Source organism: Euprymna scolopes, chromosome 10, assembly GCF_053919585.1.
Source record: "Euprymna scolopes isolate OS-2025 chromosome 10, ASM5391958v1, whole genome shotgun sequence".
Lineage (NCBI taxonomy): Eukaryota > Metazoa > Mollusca > Cephalopoda > Sepiida > Sepiolidae > Euprymna > Euprymna scolopes.
In genome coordinates, this window is record NC_136491.1 from 100,850,444 (window position 1) to 100,872,636 (window position 22,193).

The 22,193-nt window shown below is 33.2% G+C and overlaps 2 protein-coding genes across 7 annotated transcripts in view; one reads left to right on the forward strand and one right to left on the reverse strand.

Annotated features, from left to right (window-relative positions):
• The first annotated feature begins 1,955 nt into the window (after positions 1-1,955).
• LOC145286178 (protein transport protein Sec61 subunit beta-like) lies at positions 1,956-20,301 on the forward strand. The gene is made up of 4 exons (XM_080134968.1): positions 1,956-2,098; positions 10,766-10,860; positions 13,515-13,616; positions 19,986-20,301. Exons 1-4 carry the CDS (start codon positions 2,096-2,098, stop codon positions 20,071-20,073), a joined length of 288 nt encoding a protein of 95 aa, XP_079991094.1. The 5' UTR covers positions 1,956-2,095; the 3' UTR covers positions 20,074-20,301.
• The window catches only part of LOC145286174 (uncharacterized), an 89,460-nt gene continuing 87,411 nt past the window's right edge, over positions 20,145-22,193 (reverse strand). For 5 of the 6 annotated variants that reach the window (XM_080134962.1, XM_080134959.1, XM_080134961.1 and 2 more), the window contains one exon: positions 20,145-20,404. In XM_080134962.1, the coding sequence (XP_079991088.1) occupies position 20,404 (1 nt within the window). In that variant the 3' untranslated portion in view covers positions 20,145-20,403. Of the gene's footprint in view, positions 20,405-21,531; positions 21,677-22,193 lie in introns of all 6 variants that reach the window. The other variant, XR_013869117.1, reaches the window with a different exon arrangement.

The window sequence follows — 22,193 nt, forward strand, 5'->3', positions numbered from 1 at the left end:
AATTCCCCCACTATCCAACAATTTTGAAATTGTTTGCATGGTAATCGAGAAAACTAGCATGCTTGCCCATTAGTTTGCCTACTACACTACTTTAACTACTCTAGCAAACAACTTCCTCCCAAATTTTCCTTTGTGGACAGAAACCACACAAGATGATCTGAAAATCACCCCTTCTCAAGTACATGATATCATAAAAAACCTAGATACCTCAAAAGCATATGGACCTGATCTCATCCCGTCTGTACTACTAAAAAATGCTCCCCTGAGCTGTTCTAGTTCTCTCCAAACTTTTCAGCAAATGCCTTAACAAATCTTGTGTTCCTGACTGTGAAAAACTGCTCTATGGTACTAGTTTACAAGAATTCTGGTGAAAGAACTGACCCATTAAATTATCGCTCTATTAGCCTCCTCCGTTTTTCCACCAAACTATTTGAGTCCCTAATTAATCAAGCTTTAGTTCACCATCTCACAGCTTCTAAACATCTGTTCAACCAACAGTATGGATTTAGGAAAGCTCGTTCTATTGCAGATATCCTAACTAATTTCTGAGTGTAGACACCATGCACTGGATAAAGCATGGGAAGGTAGGGCATTAGCCCTAGATATATCTAAGGCTTTTGACAGGCTATGACACGAAGGTCTTTTCAGGAAAATCAGATTATATGGTATTACTGGACGAATACTTAACATAATTAAATCCTTCTTAAGTAAGAGAAAAATCCAGGTTGTCCTCGATGGTCGTACATAAAAACAATATGATATAAATGTGGGTGCACCTCAGGGGTCGGTCCTTGGACCTTTATTATTCCTGACATCCACAAATGACTCCCTGATAAAATTATCTCTGAGATGAGTATATTTGCTGACGACACCAGGTTCTGTAACAGACACATGGGGAAAACAGATGAACACATATCGAAGGCAATTGCGGAAACTCTAGAAGAAAATCTCCAGTATGTAGTGGAATGGATGGTAACATTCAATGCTGCCAAGACTAAGTTTTTTTCCTTTAATAATTACAAGAAACCTTCTCAACCACTAATAGCTATGGTTAATGATACAGTACCTGAAAGTACTTCTTTCAAACTCCTCGGCTTAACGTTCACAAGGAACATAAGTTGGAACAGATACATCGAGGGCATTGCTGTGGCAACTGCGGGGAATGTGGGCTCTATCTACCGTGCTAGAAAGTTACTTACGCCTGAAAGTATCCTGTATCTCTACAAGGCCACAATTCTCCCATGTATGGAGTATTGTTGTCACATAAGGGTTGGTGCATCTACTACTAGTCTCTCACTTCTAGACAGAGTTCAAAAGAGAATCACCAACCTAATAGATGCCAAACTGTCAGCTAGGCTTCAGACTCTCTCCCATTGACGAAATGTTGCATCTCCCTGCGTGTTTTACAAGTATTTTAATGGTATATGCTCTTTGGTCCTTCTCAACGTAAATACCCCCGACAAACCTGACAAGTAGCAAAATCCCACCCCTACACAGTAGAGATCCCTAGATGCCAGAAAGCTTTCTACTCTAATAGTTTCTTTCCCAGATCTGCTAGACTTTGAAATTCTCTTCCGAGTTCCTTCTTCATTTACTGTATTGACATGCAGAAGTTCAAGTGTAATGCAAACAGAAATCTTGATGCTCAACTCCCTACATAGTATCCTTGCAATTATGTCCCAGATAGTAGCCCTCTACATTAAAGTGGCACTGTGCCTTGCTTGGGGTGAAAAATGCAATGAAAAAGTACTGCTTAAAATGTACTTCTATTTGTAAAGTTAATTGTGGGGGATAAGTAATGTTTACAAATAATTGAAAAAAAAAACCTAGTTTCTTTTTCCAAATAAAATTAAAAATCCAAATCTATCTTGAAATCATATTATTTTCACGATGTTGATTTAAAAAAGTGTAGTAAAATTATTATTTCGTCATCACCAGCATCATCATTGAAAAAAGTTATGTACAGTTTACTTAGAGTTATCCCCCCTTGTTTTGACCACGAGAGGGCGTTTCGATCTTTTGCAACGTTGCATTTGTCGCTGTCAAGCAGCCATACCAGATTCCTGTGTTGAAACGTGTCGCAGGTCACAAAAACATGGTAAGGTTAACATTGATCGTAAAATAAGAGTTATTATTAATATTAATTCATATCCCTTTCTTTTAATTACTGAATGAGCATTTTGTTTTTATTAGTCGATATACACTAGTTATGTTAAAAGAAGGCGAGGTCTCGTAGCAGAAATGAAGTTAAGATTTCTGATTTCAAATTTATTTTTACAATCGTCTTTAAATTATCACAAAATTAAAAACAGAATCCAACAAAAACTGTTCTAATCTAAAGAAATGCCTTTATTATTCTTACTTTTATTTTTGTTGTTGTTTGTCAAGATTCAATAGTGTCACAACTAAAACAATGTTGAAAAAAGTTAGACGTGGCATATGATTTGTAAAAATAACTCGAGAAAATATGACTTAAAACTTAAACAAAATTTTAAAATTAATTCCTGTTTATATTAACATTTTTTTCTATTAATTAAATAAGATTCTATGTGTGTGTAGGTTTCGTATTTAATAATAATAATAATAATAATAATAAAACAAACTCTCCCTTTTATTACATATTAAGATTTAACCGATTTCTCTTTTCTGTTTCTTTTAAATTAGTTTTAAACGTTTTAAAATGAAAATATTTAACGATACATTAAATCTTTTTACGAAATTAAATAATACACTTAAATAGATTATTTAAATATAAATTCCATGTATCTAACTTAACTACAAACTCAGCTGACGATGGCTACTTTTTCATTTCCCATATGTTTGTATTTACAAAAAATATTTAAATATTAATTTTTTTTCAAAAATTATTTTTTTACTTGATTACATTAATTTACTGTATTTTCTTTTTACATTGCTTCCCCACGGGAATGAGTTAGACACCAGGGTCGTTTTTTTTTTTACGTGGAGAAAAGGAATAAAAATTGTCTCGGTCGTGAAGAATTTTTCCATCACTGAGAGAGAACAAGAAATTGAAGTATATCATCTGAAGAACAGATACTACACTTTGATCTTGGCCTGAAGGCCCCCGCCGCCTCCGGTGGAAAGCGTAGAGAAAAAAAGATATACTTATACCGAATACGGATCGTGCTGAAATAATAACGTTAGAAACCTATCCTTAACATAGGGAGGGTGTTTTTTGTTTGTTTGTTTTTTATTTGTTTTAACTATTCTGAACTTTTACCTACCAATTTAAACAAAAGGGTGCTTGTACAGTTTAGTCAAGACATTAAAAAATGAAAATACCGAAAAAAGTTTAAATTGTATGTATCCGTTATAGAACGAAGTTCTCCGAAAAAACATTTCACTTAATTTCATCAAGTAGTTTTCTTTTTTTTTTTTTTTTTTTTTTTTTTTTTACAGCGGAAAAACACGTTTTTATGAGAGCGCGTTGAAGGCAGCCATCTTGGATTACCAAGATGGCTGCCTTCAACTTTGTTTGAATTTTAGAAATGCCAAAGGGAGATAACTCCAGTTAAAGCGCTGACACCCCTTCCCATCTTTAATACTAGCTTTTCTTCCTAAAACTGGAACATTTTACTCGGTATCATAACAAATTGGGTACTGGTAGCGGTTTTAGTTCCATGCCGAACACCATAAAAAAAAAGAGTTCTCCCTCTCCCTACGCATGCGCGAAGAACATGTTTTAGTTGCCATAGTAACTAAACGATCATGAATTTTTATCGACTTTTTTTTAATAAGTTTTACTGTTTATGAATATTGAAATAAATGAAATTACTACTCATTTATTAGTAATAATCTTTTTTTTTGGGGGGGGGGGTTGTATTACTGTACACATAGATTCGAAAAAGTTGTCAAAAAACAAATGTATAACAAATAAATGTTATCAAAGGCAAGATAAGTTACTTTTCTACCAAACTGGATATATTTTTTGTGTTTTTATTCAATGTAACATATTTATTCAGCTCGAAAAACATGCAGTGTTTACCGATGTATTGGAAAATTCAAAATGGCGGCCGACTCTCTCTTAAACACGGTAAGTTCGGGAAAAGGTGTTATAAATAATAAACTAGACAAAATACTATTAAAAAAACACCGAATATATGTCAACCTATGTCACGGTAATATATATTGAGCGAATTTCTAACAGTATTTTGTCTAGTTTATTATTTATAACACCTTTTCCCGAACTTACCGTGTTTAAGAGAGAGTCGGTCGCCATTTTGAATTTTCCAATACATCGGTAAACACTGCATGTTTTTCAAGCTGAATAAACATATTAAATTGAATAAAAACACGAAAAATATATCCAGTTTGGTAGAAAAGTAACTTATATTGCCTTTGATAACATTTATTTGTTATATATTTTTTTTGACAACTTTTTCGAATCTGTGTACAGTAATACAAACCCAAAAATTTAAATATAAAATGTAAATATAAAAAAAAAAAATTATTACTAATAAATGTGTAGTAATTTCATTTATTTCAATATTCATAAACACTAAAACTTTTTAAAAAAGTCGATAAAAATTCATGATCGTTTAGTTACTATTGCAACTAAAACATGTTCTTTGCTCATGCGTAGGGAGAGGAAGAACTGTTTTTTTTTTTTTTTTTTTTTTTTTATGGTGTTCGGCATGGAACTAAAACCGCTACCAGTACCACAAATTGTTTTTTTGCTGTAAAATAAAAACTACTTGATGAAATTAAGTGAAATTTTTTTTTTCGGAGAACTTCGTTCCATAACGGATACATACAATTGAAACTTTTTTCGATATTTTCATTTTTTAATGTCTTGACTAAACTGTACAAGTACCGTACAATATCTTTTTAAAAATAAGATTTTAAAAAAATTAAGTTTTTTTCCTTTATTTCATTGAGTGCTAATGCAGAGTGATTCGCGCTATTTTTTTAAAATCGTATTTCCAAGTTTAATTAAAGTTTTATGATGTTTTTTTTATTCAATTGTAAGGTACAGAATAGGTACAAAACAGCCTCCCCTCCCCATATTAAGAATGGCTTTTTAAATAATAGCGTTATTATTTCAGCACGGATCACTCTCTGCCATGAGTACCTTTCATTGACTTCATTAAATATTCGATTAATAACCATATAGTTTAATCTTTATCGGGTACGTATAGGTAAGAGACGCAAACACGCGTAAAGGTTGTTTTTAAATGATTTTAATTTAAAAATGTCTACCCCATACCAATAAATTCTAGATTAAAATTTAATGTGTTTTTTGATTACCAAAAATTAAGCAGTAAGCTAGAAGATAAAAAATACTTATTTTCATTCTTACGCCGAAGAGGTTTCTGTTTTCGGTACTAGTGCACTTATTAATCCATGCTGAAATAATAACGTTATTATTTAAAAAGTCATTCTTAACATGGGGAGGGTGTTTTTTACCTATTCTATACTTTAACCTTACAATTGAATAAAATAAAAAGTAAATTTTTAGATTAGGTACACCTCCACAATTTTCTTTTAAATGACGACTCTTCTAGGTTTTCGACTATGCTGAATACGGAAATCGCATTGAAATTTTGCAGAAATAAGTAGTTATCGAGATATAAAAAAGTTGTATTATGCATTGTATTCTTTGGTGGCTGTTTTTATTACGCGCGTGCGCGCCATAAACAAATCTACGCGCATAACAAAGATGGCCGCTAAAGAATACAATGCGTAAAACAACTTTTTATATCTCGATAACTACTTTTTTCTGCGAAATTTCAATGCGATTTCCATATTCAGCATAGTCGACCCCCCCCCCCAAGTCGTCATTTAAAAGAAAATCGTGGAGGTGGACCTAATCTAAAAAAAATATTAAAAAAAACAAACATATAAAACTTTAATTAAACTTGAAATACAATTTTTAAAAAATAGCGTGGATCAGTAAGTGCACTAACAATCTGTTTTCTATATAAATCTATTTATAAAATGGGTGTAAGTTCAGAATTGAACCTAATTATCCCCCCCCCCCCCCAAAAAAAAAAAAAACGATAAAGAAAAATCTTTATGATGTTATGTACCCGTCACGGAATGAAAATGCCAAAAATTACGTAAATTGATTAACTTTTATTTTTTGTTATTTTTTGGTGCTAATGCAGAGAGTGATCCGCACTATTTTTTTAAAAATTGTATTCCCACGTTTAATTAAAGTTTTATGATATGTTTTTTTATTCAATTGTAAGATTAAAGTACAGAATTGGTACAAAACACCCTCCCTTGCCCATGTTAAGAATGGCTTTTTAAATAACGTTATTATTTCAGCACGGATCACTCTCTGCATGAGTACCTTTTTTTTTTTTTTATAATATAGAAAATCATTTTATTGCGATTTTATAGTAAATCATAGTCATTACAAGGCTGATTTTGATTTTGTGAGCTCAAAAGATGTCTCTTATCTATTAAATATGGCCAATTAAAGCCACGTTCTTACTTCCTCATAAATTTTGATTTTCTGAGCTTAAAAAAGTACTTGATTAATTTATGATTTATGGAATGATATTTTTGTTCCATAATGGGTACTACATAAAAATTTTTCTTTTTAATTAGGCTAAAATCTGGACTTGCATCATAAAATGGTTCCCTGATTATCTGTTTAGTATCAAAATGTTCAGATAAAATGTGTTTTATTACTGAAGATCAAGCAGTAAACCACAGTGGATTTCCCCTTTTGTTCATCATAGGAAAAATGTTTGCCTACAAATCGCTTGCATGTTACTGAAGCGGTTCCTCCAGAATCTCAGTGCAGTTTCTGTGCCTCTCGGAGCACAAAAATAGACAAGAAAAGCAGGGAACAACAAAAACGTCTCCTTGTATTTTATGATCTACAAAACGCATTCGATAGCATTCTAAGGGATGCAATGTGGAAAGTTCTCAAGCAATTTGGATGGCAAAATCATTTTGTAGAGTTCATCCAGGCGCTGTGTGATGGCATGTCAGGTTATGTCACACCAGGGCAAATAATCGAGTTTCCACTCACCTATGGACTAAAACAAGGCTTTATCCTTGCACCTACTCTTTCTTTTTCGTTATATTTTGCTGTGATGTTGCATGAACTTCAAAGTCTGCCAGACGAAAATCCCAAAGTTTGGTGAACTTCTAACATATCACAGAGTTCCAATACACAGATGACTACGCAGCTGTTTGCCACTTGAAAGAAGGCATCCACTATGCGTAAACAACTTTACAGCAGCCTACTACTGCTTTGAACTCGCTGTTAATATCGGGGGAAAACAAAAATGCTAGTACAGCCAGCACCCAACACCATCTTACAAGACGTAAATATTCACGTAAATAACACTCCTCTTGAGCAAGTAGATAATTTTCAATATCTTGGAAGTATAATATCATAAAAGTGAAGAAAGTTCAATTGAGAAAGAAATTGAAAGCTGAATTGGCTGCACCTAGCATAGAATTCTCTCTTCTCTGATCTTGAGCGCGTGGTACAGTGGGGGAAGAGGTGACTGGTTACTTTTAATGCATCTAAAACCAAGCTCCTATCCTTACATCATCAATGCTCTGATCCTCATTTGGCATCAATTGAAATGGACAGCTCTCGACTAGGGGAAGCTCCATGCTTTGATAAGCTTCTGGGCTTGACCTTTACTCCTGACCTGAAATGGAACACGTACATCAAGTCTATTGCCAAGGTTGCTGGAAAAATGGTAGGATCCTTCTACTGCTCCAGAAGATATCTCACTGCTGACAGAAAACTAATAAAGTGCATCTTCAAAAATAAAAATCTCTCCATAAAAACTAAATTTAAGGTATACCATGCAATTGTTATCCCTACGCTTTTGTATGAGTGTGAGACCTGGACTTTGTACTGACGCAATCTCAAACTAGAAAAATTCCACCAGCAAAAAGTGTGAGATATACTAAACATCAAATGGTATAGCCACATAAACAACAGTGTCCTTAAGAGAGCAAACAGCTGCAGTATTGAGGCCACCATCATGAGGTACAAGCTCCGTTGGTTGGGGCACTGAAATGAAAGTCAGTTGTCTGCCTGTGATTTCATCATGGACTCTGCTTATTTCCCCATGGTGATACGGAATAAAATGTGATTTTCTTAAATTAAAAAAAAAACAAAACTACTTGATCAAATTACATGATTTTTGGAATATTTTATCTTTGTTCTGTGACTAATATCTACATCGTACAGACTTTTCAGTATTTTCTTTAATTTTAATTGTCACCAGAAGTTCCAATCTGAATAAGCACTGAATTACTAGATTGTTTATAAAGTTAGAGACTAGCATTTTGTGGGTGGAGGCACCCCATATATTCAACAGCAATTAAATGCACGAACCCACCCGTATGCCCGATACTTTCTGTCAGTACGCTAGACTTCTAGACCTTTTTCTCACAACTTCCCCTGAGCTATGTTCATGTTCCGTTCTGTCCCCTCTGGGGTCTTCCGACCACTCAGTTGTATCAGTTAAGATAAAAACGAAATGCAATAAGTCTTCAGACGTACCTCTCGACCGTACAGTATATCGATACTCTACGGCTGACTGGGATAGCTTCCGTACATTTATATCTGACTTACCCCTACATTCCATGTTTAAAAAGGATGTCCTCCATAGTATCAGACCTGACTGAATGGTTAATTGTAGGCATAGACCGATTCATACCATCCAAAAAATTCCAACAAAAACCTAACAGCCAGCCATGGTTCTCTCCAGAATGTGCTGCTACCATTGCGCACAGAAATCACTTTTTCCATAACTACCAGCGTAATAGATGCACTGTGACTAGAGCTGCTTTCAGGAACGCCAGCAACCACTGTAAAAGAGTAATAAAAAATGCAATAGAGCTATATGCTCAGTCTGTTAAATCCAAAGTTGCTGAGCAGCGGCTTGGTTCCCACCAGTTCTGGCAAATAGCAAACAGGATCCTGAGGTCATCTCGTCAGCATCAGACAAGGCCAAACTATTTGCAAAGAACTTTGCAGCTAATTCTACCCTACAGTATTAAGGCCATCAACTCCCTGTATTTCCTCCTATAACAGACAACACGCTATGCAACATACAAATATGTGTGTGAGGTCACTAAGCTAATCAAGAACCTTGATTCCAGTAAAGCAATTGGCCCTGACGGCATTTCAATTATAGTGATGAAAATGATTCAACTAGAACTTGCCCCCATACTTACAAAACTGTTTAAGCATTGCCTTAAAGAGAAGTGGTTCCCAACACCCTGGGAAACCTCATCAGTATGCCCTATATTTAAGAATTCAGGTGATAAGTCGTCTCCCTCTCAGTACAGACCAATAAGTCTCCTGTGTATCATGAGTAAGTTGCTGGAATCCATATTAAATAAAGTAGTAGTCAACCACCTCAGCAGAAATAACATCCTTAGTGACATGCAATATGGTTTCCGTTCTGCTAGATCTACAGCAGATGTGCTAATGGTTATATCGCATAGGATTAGTGAATCTCTTGACAAAAGCTTCCTCTCTATGGCAACTGCTCTTGACATATCAAAAGCCTTCAATAAAGTATGGCATAAGGGCCTACTTCACAAGATTTCCAGCTACGGTATAACTGGAAATGTTTTCTCGATCATTAAATCATTTCTCTCTGATAGGCTCATAAGAGTAGTGGTTGATGGGCAGAAATCAGAGGCCCTCAGTATTAATGCCGGAGTCCTCAGAGTTCCATCTTGGGCCCAACTCTCTTCCTGATCTACATCAATGATCTCCTAAAACACATACTTAAATCATTTGTTGACATCTGTGCTGATGACATGACCATCTATGGCAATACATCAAAGACCATAAATGACAAAGTTCTCTCTAATTCTCTCTTCTCTGATCTTGAGCGCGTGGTACAGTGGGGGAAGACGTGGCTGGTTACTTTTAATGCATCTAAAACCAAGCTCCTATCCTTACATCATCAGTGCTCTGATCCCCATCTGGTATCAATTGAAATGGACGGTTCTCGACTAGGGGAAGCTCCATGCTTTGATAAGCTTCTGGGCTTGACCTTTACTCTTTACCTGAAATGGAACACGTACATCAAGTCTATTGCCAAGGTTGCTGGAAAAATGGTAGGATCCTTCTACCGCTCCAGAAGATATCTCACTGCTGACGCAATGCTCTACTCCTATAAAAGCCAAGTACGTCCAAGGATGGAGTACTGTTGCCACATCTGGGCAGGAGCTGTTAAAAACACTATCCTGCCTTGACAGAGTACAAAATTGGCTTAGTGGGTGATGAGCTTTTCTCTTCCCTGCAGCCTCTCTTCCACAGAAGAGACGTTGCGAGCCTGTCTTTGTTTTATTGTTACTTCCATGGCAGGTGCTCGTCTGAGCTCCAATCCCTGGTCCCCTCTCAAAAAACACCTTTCTAGCTGAGACCAAAACGTAGATTCCATGAATAAAGCTTCTTTCTTAGAAGTGCACGCCTGTGGAACTCTGTTTCGTCTGCCTGTTTCCCACTTGACTACAACCTGGATGTCTTCAAGTCCAACATAAACAAATTCCTGATGACCCGCCCCCTTGAGTAGACACTTTATCAAATCTCAACACTAACGTACTGTACACGTAATAACCCTTATCCCTGAGTGGCTTCCGGGCCTTGATAAGTGGTGACCGACCACCTTATAAAAAAAAAAAAAAAATAGTGGGTGGAGGCCAAGTACTGCAAATACATTTATTCTTGCGTTTTATCTATGACATTTTCCTTCACAGACAAAAAATATTGCAAAATTTTACAAATTTTTTTTTTTTGTAGCCAGTTCCTCCAAGTTCTACTAATGTTGGTGCCGGACGGGGCCCTACTTCAAAATCGGTAGCACAGCGTGTTGGCGGAAGCAATGTCAAACAGAGGTAGGTGCAAAGTTTTCTATTTTCTGTCCTTCACAGCCCAACCTTCCCTAATTATGTTTCCATTAAAAAAAATTATTTATAATCTAAATATATTTAAAATTTTATTTCAGTAAAAAAAAAAAATCTTGCTTAAAATTCAAGAAATCAACATTTATTTTTGATATATCTTTTTCATTCAGTTCCAATTTACAAAATATTTTTGTAATTTCTCAAATTTTATTCAATCACAGCAACAGTTTCTGTGCAAAAATTAAATTTTCAGTGAAGATATGGGTGCTAGCATTCATCACTAGCTTTTAAAATCACCTGGGAGTCACTGCTAAAATCAACTCTAAGATAATTAATGAAATGAGTAGATTAGTAATAGAATGATGATGAATACTATGAGAGGATTGAAAATCTTCACATAACACCTATTCAAAATAACTGACTCAGAAAGGAACAATTCTTCACCCTTTGTCAAAAAAATGAAATGTGAGGACGAAGACGTCTTGCTTCCCTTTTATTATTTCACAGGTGATGCAGCTGACAATGTTTCTTTGCATTGGTAATCTCACTTACCAGAGTGCTCAACCCACAAAGTTTGGAAGTTGACTCTTAGCACTCTAGCTACGAGTCCATCTTTCAAACTCCTCGGCCTAACATTAACAGGTAACATGAATTGGAACAAATACATAGAAGACACTGCCAAGACTGCTGCAAAGATGAACTCCTACTATGCTAGAAAACTTGTCAGACTTGCCAATATACTCTATCTCTGCAAATCCACTATGCATACAGTATTGTTGACACGCCTGAGCTTGTCTATCAATCACTGGTCTTTCCCTCTTCGACAGGGTTCAACAAGAAAATTGCTTCTAATCTAATAGGTTCCACACTGTCTACTTAACTTCATCCCCTGTCCCATCACTGCAATGTTGCTTTCCTGTAATTGTTTTACAAGTACTTCAATGGAATGTGCTTCAAACCTGCTGCAATACACCTCCTCTTTGACGTACGCGTCAATCAACAAAATCTCACCCTTTTACCATGCAGGCTCCACAACGTTAAAAGGTTTTCTACTGCAATAGCTTTTATTCATGAAAGTGCTTGCCTTTGGAATTCCCTTCCTGCTTACTGTTTCACTGACAGTACCAACATGCAGAAATTTAAATGTAACAACACCTCACTTAGGGTGGCCCTGTAGATATGGACTCTAATTCACAGTAACCCCTGTTTTAGTGGCAATGTACTTTGGAGTGAATAAGTAAAGTAAAAAAAACAAACCTATCTACATGTGTACACACACACACACATCTCCATATTAATAAAGTACCTGCAGGAATTCCCCTCCGGACAAAAGTATCGTAGGTTTGCAACAACAGATGCCGCGTGCAAATTTAATACATCTAGGCTAACAGTCACTACCTTATGTAGTTTTCGAACACCATTTTAGATACATTCAGTTGTGATAATAAAATACTACATTGCATCCTATGATAAACACATCACGATCGCAACATCGTTAGAGCAAGAAGTCCTTACTTTTCTTTCTAAATATTTAGTCCTACCACTGCTACCAGTTGTCACTGGGATGAATTCTCCACGTTGCACAGTTTCTGTGATTACACCTACCGTAACTGGCTCATTGATTACACCTACCGTAACTGGCTCATACATAGGCCTAACATAATCTTTCGAATTTCAAAGGCTCCCTCACCAAAGTTCGTCCATTCTAAGTGGCTGAGCTCTGAAAATTCTCTCATATTCCAGAATCGAGTTCTTCGCTTTATAAACATAATCTGCAATGTATGTGTGCACACGCAAACATATGTAGATACTCATTGCAAGGGAAAGGTGTTTTCTAATTAATCTGTATTTTCACCTAACATTTTATTAAACAAATCCTGCTATAAGCATTGGATTTAAAAAAATATCATGGTCCATCTTCTGCATAAATCTCCGTTACATGTGTAAGTACAGGATAGTTAACAAAGCCTCCCTCCCAAATAACGATATTATTTCAGCATGATCTGTCGACGGGCAATTGAATGCAATCTTAAATAAAGCCAAAGTAAAATTTCAGCATTAAATATTTTATATTTGTTTGAATAAAATTCACAACCAAAACTAATCGACCAATCATTATCAATTCTGCAGTACAGCTGCTAGGCACAGGGTGGGGACATCTAATTATGATCTATAATTACTTTCTTTAGTATCATGATCTAGATTTAGGATAATATTTCCCATATTATCCAATTGCTTCATATACAAATAAACACTTTTTTGTTTATTTTTATGCCCCAGGTAGCCCTGCTAGTATATATATATATACTATTCCAGTAATTATAGAAGTAACTATAATCGTAAAAAAAGAATTTAAGAAACTAGCAGACAAATATACCTAGTAAATCAAATGCAAGAAAGATACAATTGCACTTAGAGACAATTCGACTCTTAAAAAAGATCTCTCAGAATGCTTGAGATAGTGAGTGAGTGTCTAGCATCCAGTAGAATGCCCCATCCCCAGCTAGAACAATATATATATATATATATATGTATATATGTTAGGTTGTGTATTAATATAATTTGAAATGTGAAAAAAAAACATTGTGTTTAAATCTCCAGTTATTTCTGTTTTGAATTTTATTGAACCAATTTTTTATTTGCAGGAAAACAACAACAGCCAAACGCACCACCACCACTGCAACCACTGGAGGTGGCGGTGCTGGAATGTGGCGGTTTTACACAGAAGATTCACCTGGCATTAAAGTGTGAGTTTATTTTTTATTGTTGTTTCCGTTTTTGCTACTTATACAGTTTACAGACTCTGCTGAAACAATAATGTTAATATTTAAAAAGCTCTTTTTAACATGGATTGTGAGAGGGGAATTTTTTTTTTTTTTTAACTATTCTGTACTTTCATCTAACAATTAAATCTATATAATTATAAAACTCAAATGACCTAATGAGTGATGTAACCCACTTTCCGGTTTACGACATCCGGTTGCAAATGCGCGCATAAACATTAACCCATAACAACGTAAACAAATAAACACAATCTGCTTCTTTTGCAGATTTTGACCTGTGCACTGAAATATTAACGTTATTATTTCGAAATAATTATTTAACATGGGAAGAGTGTGGTGTTTTGCAACTATTCTTTATTACAACTATACTGTCGCTGTTTTCTTACAACAACTTTAACCCGTTGACAAACATAAGAACAATTGTAGTAAAGCCAAGACTACTACTACTACTACTGCTACTACTACTACTCTCCATCCATCCCTTTTCTTTCCTTGCTCTTCTTTTTTATTTTTTGTTTACATTTCTAGATACAAAATAGTTGTGTGAGAACGATGAATTTGTTGACACATTTACTAATCTGTTTACATATTAGTTTTATTTTAATTATTTAGGTTTTATTTTTTTGCTTCAGGTTTTATTAATTTTTTTTTTTTTTTTAGATTTTAAGTTTCTATAACTTGGTTGAAGGATTCCAATATGGGTTTTTCATTCTTATATTTTTCATTGGTAGGTTCATGTGCGTTTTTGCTGCTAAATGACTTTCATCAGTGTTCAATTCGTAGGAAAATCATGTTTAATTTTCGATTTTTGAGCGATTATTCAGAAAAATAGGTAACTTTACATGAATAGGGAAGCTTATTTTTTTCATGTTTGAGTGATCCGTCTGATTTTTCATTTTAATATACTTTCATAGAAATGTTTCTGTTATGTAAAAAAAAACAACTTTTCTTTACGTAACAAGTGTCACGCTCATACATGAATTCCATAGCTAATATAACATACTGACCTAACGGGTCACGGGTAGTCTAGTAAGATATAAAAATTGAATTAACTTGAAAATTATATTTAAAACAGAAGAGCATGGTCTGAAAACTGCACAATCATCTCATTTTAAATCCACTATTAATAATCAGTAATAATTGGCCAATTGCCCAGAATTGACATTTAATTGCACGAGTAGATTGAATGGCAAATTGGGGTTAAGTCTAATGTAAAAATAGGGTACTTTTACAGTTTAATCAAGACATTAAAAAATGAAAATATCGAAAAAGGTTATATTGTACGTATCCATTTTGGACTGAAGATCTCCGAAAAAAAATTTCGTTTAATTTGATCAAGTAGTTTTTTTTTTTTTTACAGCGGAAAAACATGTTCTTATGAGAGCGCATTATGGAATTTGTTAAACACGCCATGGGGAGATAACTCCAGTTAAAGCGCCGACACTCCTTCCCCATCTTTAATACTAGCTTTTCTTCGTAAAAATTGAACCTTTTGCTTGGTATCATAATAAATTGTTTTTTCGCTGTAAAAAAAAAAAAAACTGCTTGATAAAATTAAGTGAAATTCTTTTTCGGAGAACTTCGTTCCATAACGGATACGTGCAATATAACCTTTTTTTTTTTTTTCGATATTTTCATTTTTTTAATTAAACTGTACATGTACCAAAAATAGAACTAAGAAATAGGATAGGAAATGCTTCACTTTGTGTGGATCTAAATATTAGTGTGTATTTATTTGTATATGAATATTAATGTCTCATCACACAAAAGTTAATATTAGAAAAACTTGGGTGAAACGATTTCACGTGGAGAAGAGAAGTAAGAAAGCAAATAGGTGACCGCCTGGAATGAGTTAGGAAAGAAATCCTCTACTCTATGATAAAAACAATCAACAGTGGATGAATTTTTTCATCAGAAATGACTTAATGAAACATTTAATTACTGTTGTAATTTTGTATGAAAATTAATATGAACATTAACGAACCAGTTTTTTTTTTTTTCTCCATTATTTTTGACAGAGGGTGTACATTAGTTATAAAAGAATTATACAAAATAAATTTAATTCTACTCACTAGTAAAATATTAAAATCAAAGAAGAATTTCTTTAAATTGGGTTGTTTCCTTTTTACTCTTCACTTGCTACATCTTTCCAAACCTGGACATTTGATTGGACCGTGGAAACCAACATGAAGACCCTTGGAGTTGATATCTCAAGTGAGATTTGTCTAGAAATGCTATGTGGTTATTAGCGATAAAATAACAAGTGTGTTTGAACTGCTTTCTAAAAACAAAAAGAGATCGTTTTGAATCGAGGAAAATAATAAATCCATTTGGTTATGTGGTAATTAAAAAAAAGTTTTTCTAAACATGAGTTAATCTTTACTGATGTCAGTGAAAAAATAAAAGGAATTTTGTCATTATTGCAAGAGAATGGGAAGGTTTCTTTAAGTGAAGATTGGTAAGGCAGAGGATAGGCTGACAGGCAAGCAGTTAGAATTATTTCAGATTTACAGTTTTCCATTTAGAAAACCTTAATTGCTTTTCAAAAAGTACCAATTTATGTGATAGCCAGCTCAACGATGTAAAGAGAGACAGTCTCCGAACATTCTGTAAAGTAACATTAACTACAAACTACCTTTACTCACTGTATGTTAGTTGGTTTTTGTCCAGAATTCTCACCATATTAAAAAAAATAAATGAATAAAGAAAAACGTGCATGATCTATATATCTAGATGTCATGACGAAACAAAATTATTTTTAAAAAATCACATAAATTGATCATGTAGTCTTATTTTTAAATTAGTGGGGGTACCCGGCGTTGGCCGGTTGTTTGGAAGTGTGTGCATAAGGGGGGAGGGGTAAAGTAAAGAATAAGCGAAGAAATAACCATGTTTAAATATCAAAATAAAAATAAAAACGATGTTAAACTTCTGTACAAAATCGGCAAAACAAAAAAAAAAAAACAGCGAACAAACGTAAGATTTCTTTAAAAAAGAAATCAGAAAAACAGAAAGCATAAATCAGGGAAAAAGATGGACGTGTTTGGGAAAACAAAAAACACAGCGAAAAGCAAAAAAAAAAAAAAAAATGGCATAAATAACCCTTCGATTCGCTTTAATTCAATGGTGCGTTTCACCCAGTCCATTCCAGTTTTTTTAATCCACCACAAAACTAAATAAAGTGAAATTTCCTTCGAGTTTTTGTAGTCAACTACAAAATGAAATAAAGCGAAATACAAACTAGTATAAATAAAACCTTCGATTCGCTTAAATTCAATGGTGCATTTCACCCAGTAGAAATCATAGAATGAAAAAGAACATTAAAATGCCATTCCATTCTTTTTTAAGCAACTACGAATCCAAACTAGTGTTTCTTCGTACTGTCCCTTGTGAACAAATCCGCAATGATGTAAGTGGTAGTGGGGGTAGGAGGAATTTAATAGAGAGAAAAGATTTTACAACTTCCATTGATTCTAACCGATTTTGGTCGTGAACTCTCACCAGAAAACATATAGGAATCCACGATTATCGAGGAAGTGTAGAGGTAATAACACACCTCAGATAATGTGCTGCAGTTTGTGCATATTACATTTGCATGAAATGTCTTGATTTTCAATCCTATTAAGGTCATAATCAGAGGGGAAAAAATGAGTTCATTTTATATAAGGGATAAGAAAATCAAATTTCGGGAATATCCGAAGAGTGACGTTCGCCTTCCATTTTGAATAAACAAAGGGAAATGACTACACAATAATTCAGATTTGCTAGATTTATGTTGAAATGCCTACGAATTCTCATTAACCGCTTAAAAATGATTTTCTTTCTAAAAATAAAACTACTTTATCAATTTGTGTGATTTTTGTAATTATATTTTCGTTTTGTCACAAGTACATATGCCATACAGATATTTTATTTATTTATTTATTTTTTTTAACACAAGGGGAATTCTGGATCAGAACCAAAAATTTAACAAATATGTACCATCTCTTTTGCAGCACACAAAAGTTAATGTTTTGTCAATTTTCAATATCACTTCTTTCAATCTTTTTATATTCAAAATTGGGACATCAGTCGAGCAAATTATTTTACATTAGAGTTCAAACCATCTATATTGCTAGATCTTAAGTGAGTTAATCATCAACCGGCTAACAGATGAAATGCTGTGTATGAGACGGGGTTATATCTCTGCCTATGACATGTTTTATGTTTGTGGAGTGGGGTGTATCTAGTAAAAAAATATATCTCTAATAAAATCGCACAGGGGTGATATTTGGATTTAGCCATGTGACCCTTACGGATTGAAATTTGCTCCATGTTTCAATTGGAAACAACTGGAGTTTGTTTTTTTAGCCTGAGGAAATCAAACTTATCAAAGCTACGATTGAAACATATTCTGGATATGTAGCCATGCTATGTTTTTCTTTTCTTTTTTTTTTAAATAAAACCTTTTTTTATAGCTAAACAGCTCTAATTCTAGTGCTGATTGAGCACTAATCAACTATACTTTTTACCTGTTAATAACAGGCAAAAGTTATAGATTTATCTAGAATGAGTGCTTTATGGCAAATTGATGGTTGAATATGGTTAAGTTTGTGCTCATTTTTACATTAAATACTAATCACAACCTACCTCTAAATGTGCATCAGATGCATACTTGGTTCGTTGCACCTTATCATAGCAAAGGTCCATGTACAATTTCAGTCAGATCAGACTAATAGTTTCTGGAATAACCAAAGAGAAATATAATAGATAATAAAGATTCTACAGATTTACAAATTTTACCTTGATTGCGCTCTCTCTCTCTCTCTCTCTCTCTATATATATATATATATATATATATATATATATATATATATATATATATATACAGGGTGTCCGTAAAGTTACTATACAGTCTTATTGTTTTATTGTATTATATTTGTTATTAATAGTTAATATTTATTTTTTTTTACAGGTTTATTTAATCAAGCATAGTAACTTGTAAGACTGTATAGTAACTTTACGGACACCCTGTGTGTGTGTATGTATATATATATATATATATATATATATATACATACACATACACACAATGCCAGAAACGTCATTTTTTAATTAAGCATGAAATTTTCAGGTGACTTGATAGTCTAAAAGTGTTCCTTAAATACTATCTTGTGTTTAAAATGGATAACTTCATTGGAAAATGAAATTATAGATTTTGTTAAAATCATTAGGGATGTGAATTTTCCACTTTTTGACTTTGTGTCTCCTTCCCTCTCACAGACTCTTAATTTTGCATTTTAAACTGGCTAGGAGCTAAGTCTAGTATCTGTTCTGATACTACACTTCATCTATTTTGTCCGGTTTGTGAGGGGGAGATCTTTCTAGACTGAAGTAATTTTTATAGATTTGAATATTTATGTGCTTATCTGGAGTGCCTCTTCTTAGGGAGGTAGATTTTCACCTACATTAAAAACCAACCACATATTTTTTTTTTTGAATATTCATATTATTTGGATTCTTTTGATTACTGTTCTCATCTTAAGTCAGAATGCAAATAATCCAAATAATTAATCCTCATCTTAGAAATTCAGAAACATTTTAAATGTGTTTTTACTACTTATCACCAGCGTACACACAATGTTGCCTTGGTTATTTCCCCCCCCCCCACCTCATTGTAATTTAACAAAATTTTTTCTTATACTTCATAAATGCATGCTGTTTCTGTATAAGCATCACCCATTCAATATTTGTGCCTATATTAATGCTTGATGCTAACAGACCAGGCTCTCTGAAGATACCGGCTTCCTGACATGGCACAGTGATGTTATTGTTATTTATAGACTTTTTTAATTTCCTTTTGAAAAACTCAATCATGTTCTGCGAAGCCCAAAACAGAAACAATTTTCCTCTATAAAACAACCAAACTAAACTCCATTAATAATTGAAGATACAAAGAACTTGAAACACAAAAACTTTTATTTTACCAAAATGACCGAATTTGGCATTAAATAACCCCAAACGACTGGTTTTTATAAGTGAAAATTTTATTTTAGTATAACTAAATCAAACGTTTTTTTCTTTTATAATTGGAACAGATTTGGTTTGATTTTTTTTTTTTTTTTTTTTTTTTTCCAGAATGATTTTTAGAAAAAAAAGTTTGATTATTGAAATTAAAAATTCTGTCAAATTTATCTGTTTATGATCGGTCATGTTTATATGGAGATACTCGTTATCTTTTAAAATTTTGTATTTCTAAAGAAATACAAAAAAGTAATGGTTTTGTTTTGTTTTTTTTTTCTTTTCCTTTAGAAGTTGTCGTTTTAAAAAATGCTTTTCATTTTTGTTTTTCAGTGGTCCAGTACCAGTTCTTGTGATGAGTTTACTCTTCATTGCCTCTGTGTTTATGCTACACATCTGGGGTAAATATACTCGTGGATAAAAAAAACAACAAAAAGACTCTTTTCTAACGTTAACCATCTTCATCTCACCTTGGATTCGTCCACACTTGAATGACCTTTTGATGTTGCATTCCAGTGACAGAAAAAAAGAAAAAAGCTTATACAAAGTTTCTTTTTTTTTTTTTTTTTTTTTTTTTTTTTAACCTGTGGAGAGACATTTTGTATTGATAAGCAAACCAAATATGGAAATAAAGACTCCAACGAAATTATATCTATTTAATTCTTTAATTTTTCAAAAGATTTTATTCTATTTTTGGAAGCTGATTCTTGTACATCTATAGTCACTTGGACATCTTTCTCGTTTCATAGGCCCTGAAATGCAACAAAAATGAAAACGCTCATTTTTGTATCTTTCATTTTTAAAACAAACATAATTCTGTTTGATTATTTCTTATCATACTGGAAATTTCAAATTGCAAGATTCCAAAGAAATATCTTCTGTAGTAGTAAAAAAAAAAAAAAAAAAAATATTTGTACAAGTTATATGATCAAGTATAAAAAACAAATGAATTCAGAATTTTTCTTTCTTTTGGTTTTTGTCCAGAAATTTCTCCTATATTAAAAAATAAAAATCTTTATGGTGTACATTACCGTGATGAAACGAAAATATCATATTCCAAAAATCACGTAAATTGATCAAGTAGTTTCATTTTTAACTGAGAGAATCAAATTTTATGAGTAAAAGACTGATCGTCTCACATTGCCATCTTGAAAATTCATCTGAATATATAAGGGAGATAATTCAGCAGTAATTCAAATTTGCAAGATTTTTGTAATGCTTACAGCTTCCCATTGCTTAAAAATGGTTTCCTTTATGAAAATAAAACTACTTTTTACATGATTTTTTTTTTGTCCTCCACGTTAAAAAACGACCCTGGTGTCTAACTCTGTCCCGTGGGGAGGCATTGTAAATAGGTACATACATTAGGTTTTTTTTTTTTTTTTCAATATAGGATAAGTTCTTGACAACAACTTTTTTTTTAAATTATTCACTACTTATTTGAAAAAAGTAACTTGACAATAAATGTTAACAAAATGGATAGATTGTTAATTCAGTTGCTCTTTCTGTTTCTCTATTGCTCCTGATACCTGAGAGGCCATACTCTGTATCTACAAATCTGTCAGGCCTTATATGGAATATTGTCATATTTGAGCTGATAAATCTACCCTGTTTAAGAGATTTTGTAATTCATCCTTTCTTCTCTGCAACCTCTCTTTTACAGACATGATGTTGCTAATCTCAATCTCTTCCATAAGTATTATAATGGCATATGTTCAAAATTGTCTGATTTATTTCCTGCTTCTTTTGTTCCAGCTTATTTGACTTGTTGGTCTAATGGTCTTCATCAATTTGCTCTTCAGATACATCATTGTAATACACTTTCCTTTGAAGAGCTGCACACAAGTGGAACTTTTTCTGCTGATTGTTTTCCTCCTACCTTGGACTTTTCAAGACAGGTCAATAGACATCTCCAGTCTTTGTGATAATCATCTTTCGTTCTTGTTAGCTCCTTACATCAAGTGACTTCATGCCTTGTCTCAAGCGATTTCCATAAAAAATTTGGTTCTTGCCCAAAATTTCTCCTAATATTAAAAGAAAAAAAAATCTGTATCATATATGTACCTGTCCTGAAACGAAAATATCATATTCCAAAAATTAAGTAAATTGATCATGTAGTTTTATTTTTAAATATCAAATTGTATGAATAACAGAGGAGCAACTGTTTTGTCTGCCAATTTGAAAACAATCTAAAAAGAAAAGGGGAGATAACTAAATTCAAATTTGTGAGATTTATGTTGTAATTCCTATAATTTCTCATTAATCGCTTTATAATTTTCTGTATAAAAATAAAACAACTTGATAAATTTACATAATTTTTGGACTGAGATTTTCGTTTCATCACGGGTGTGACAATCCCATAGATTTTTCTGTTTGTTTTTTTTTAATGTTGAGTAACTTCTGGACAAGAGCCAAAATATGTTTTAAACAATGAATAGCATAAACAAAATTTGATTACTTTAGGGAGATGATTTATGATAAGTATTTGTTAATATTGGATTTAAAGATAGCCATGATTCGTCACTTTAACTTATAACCGAA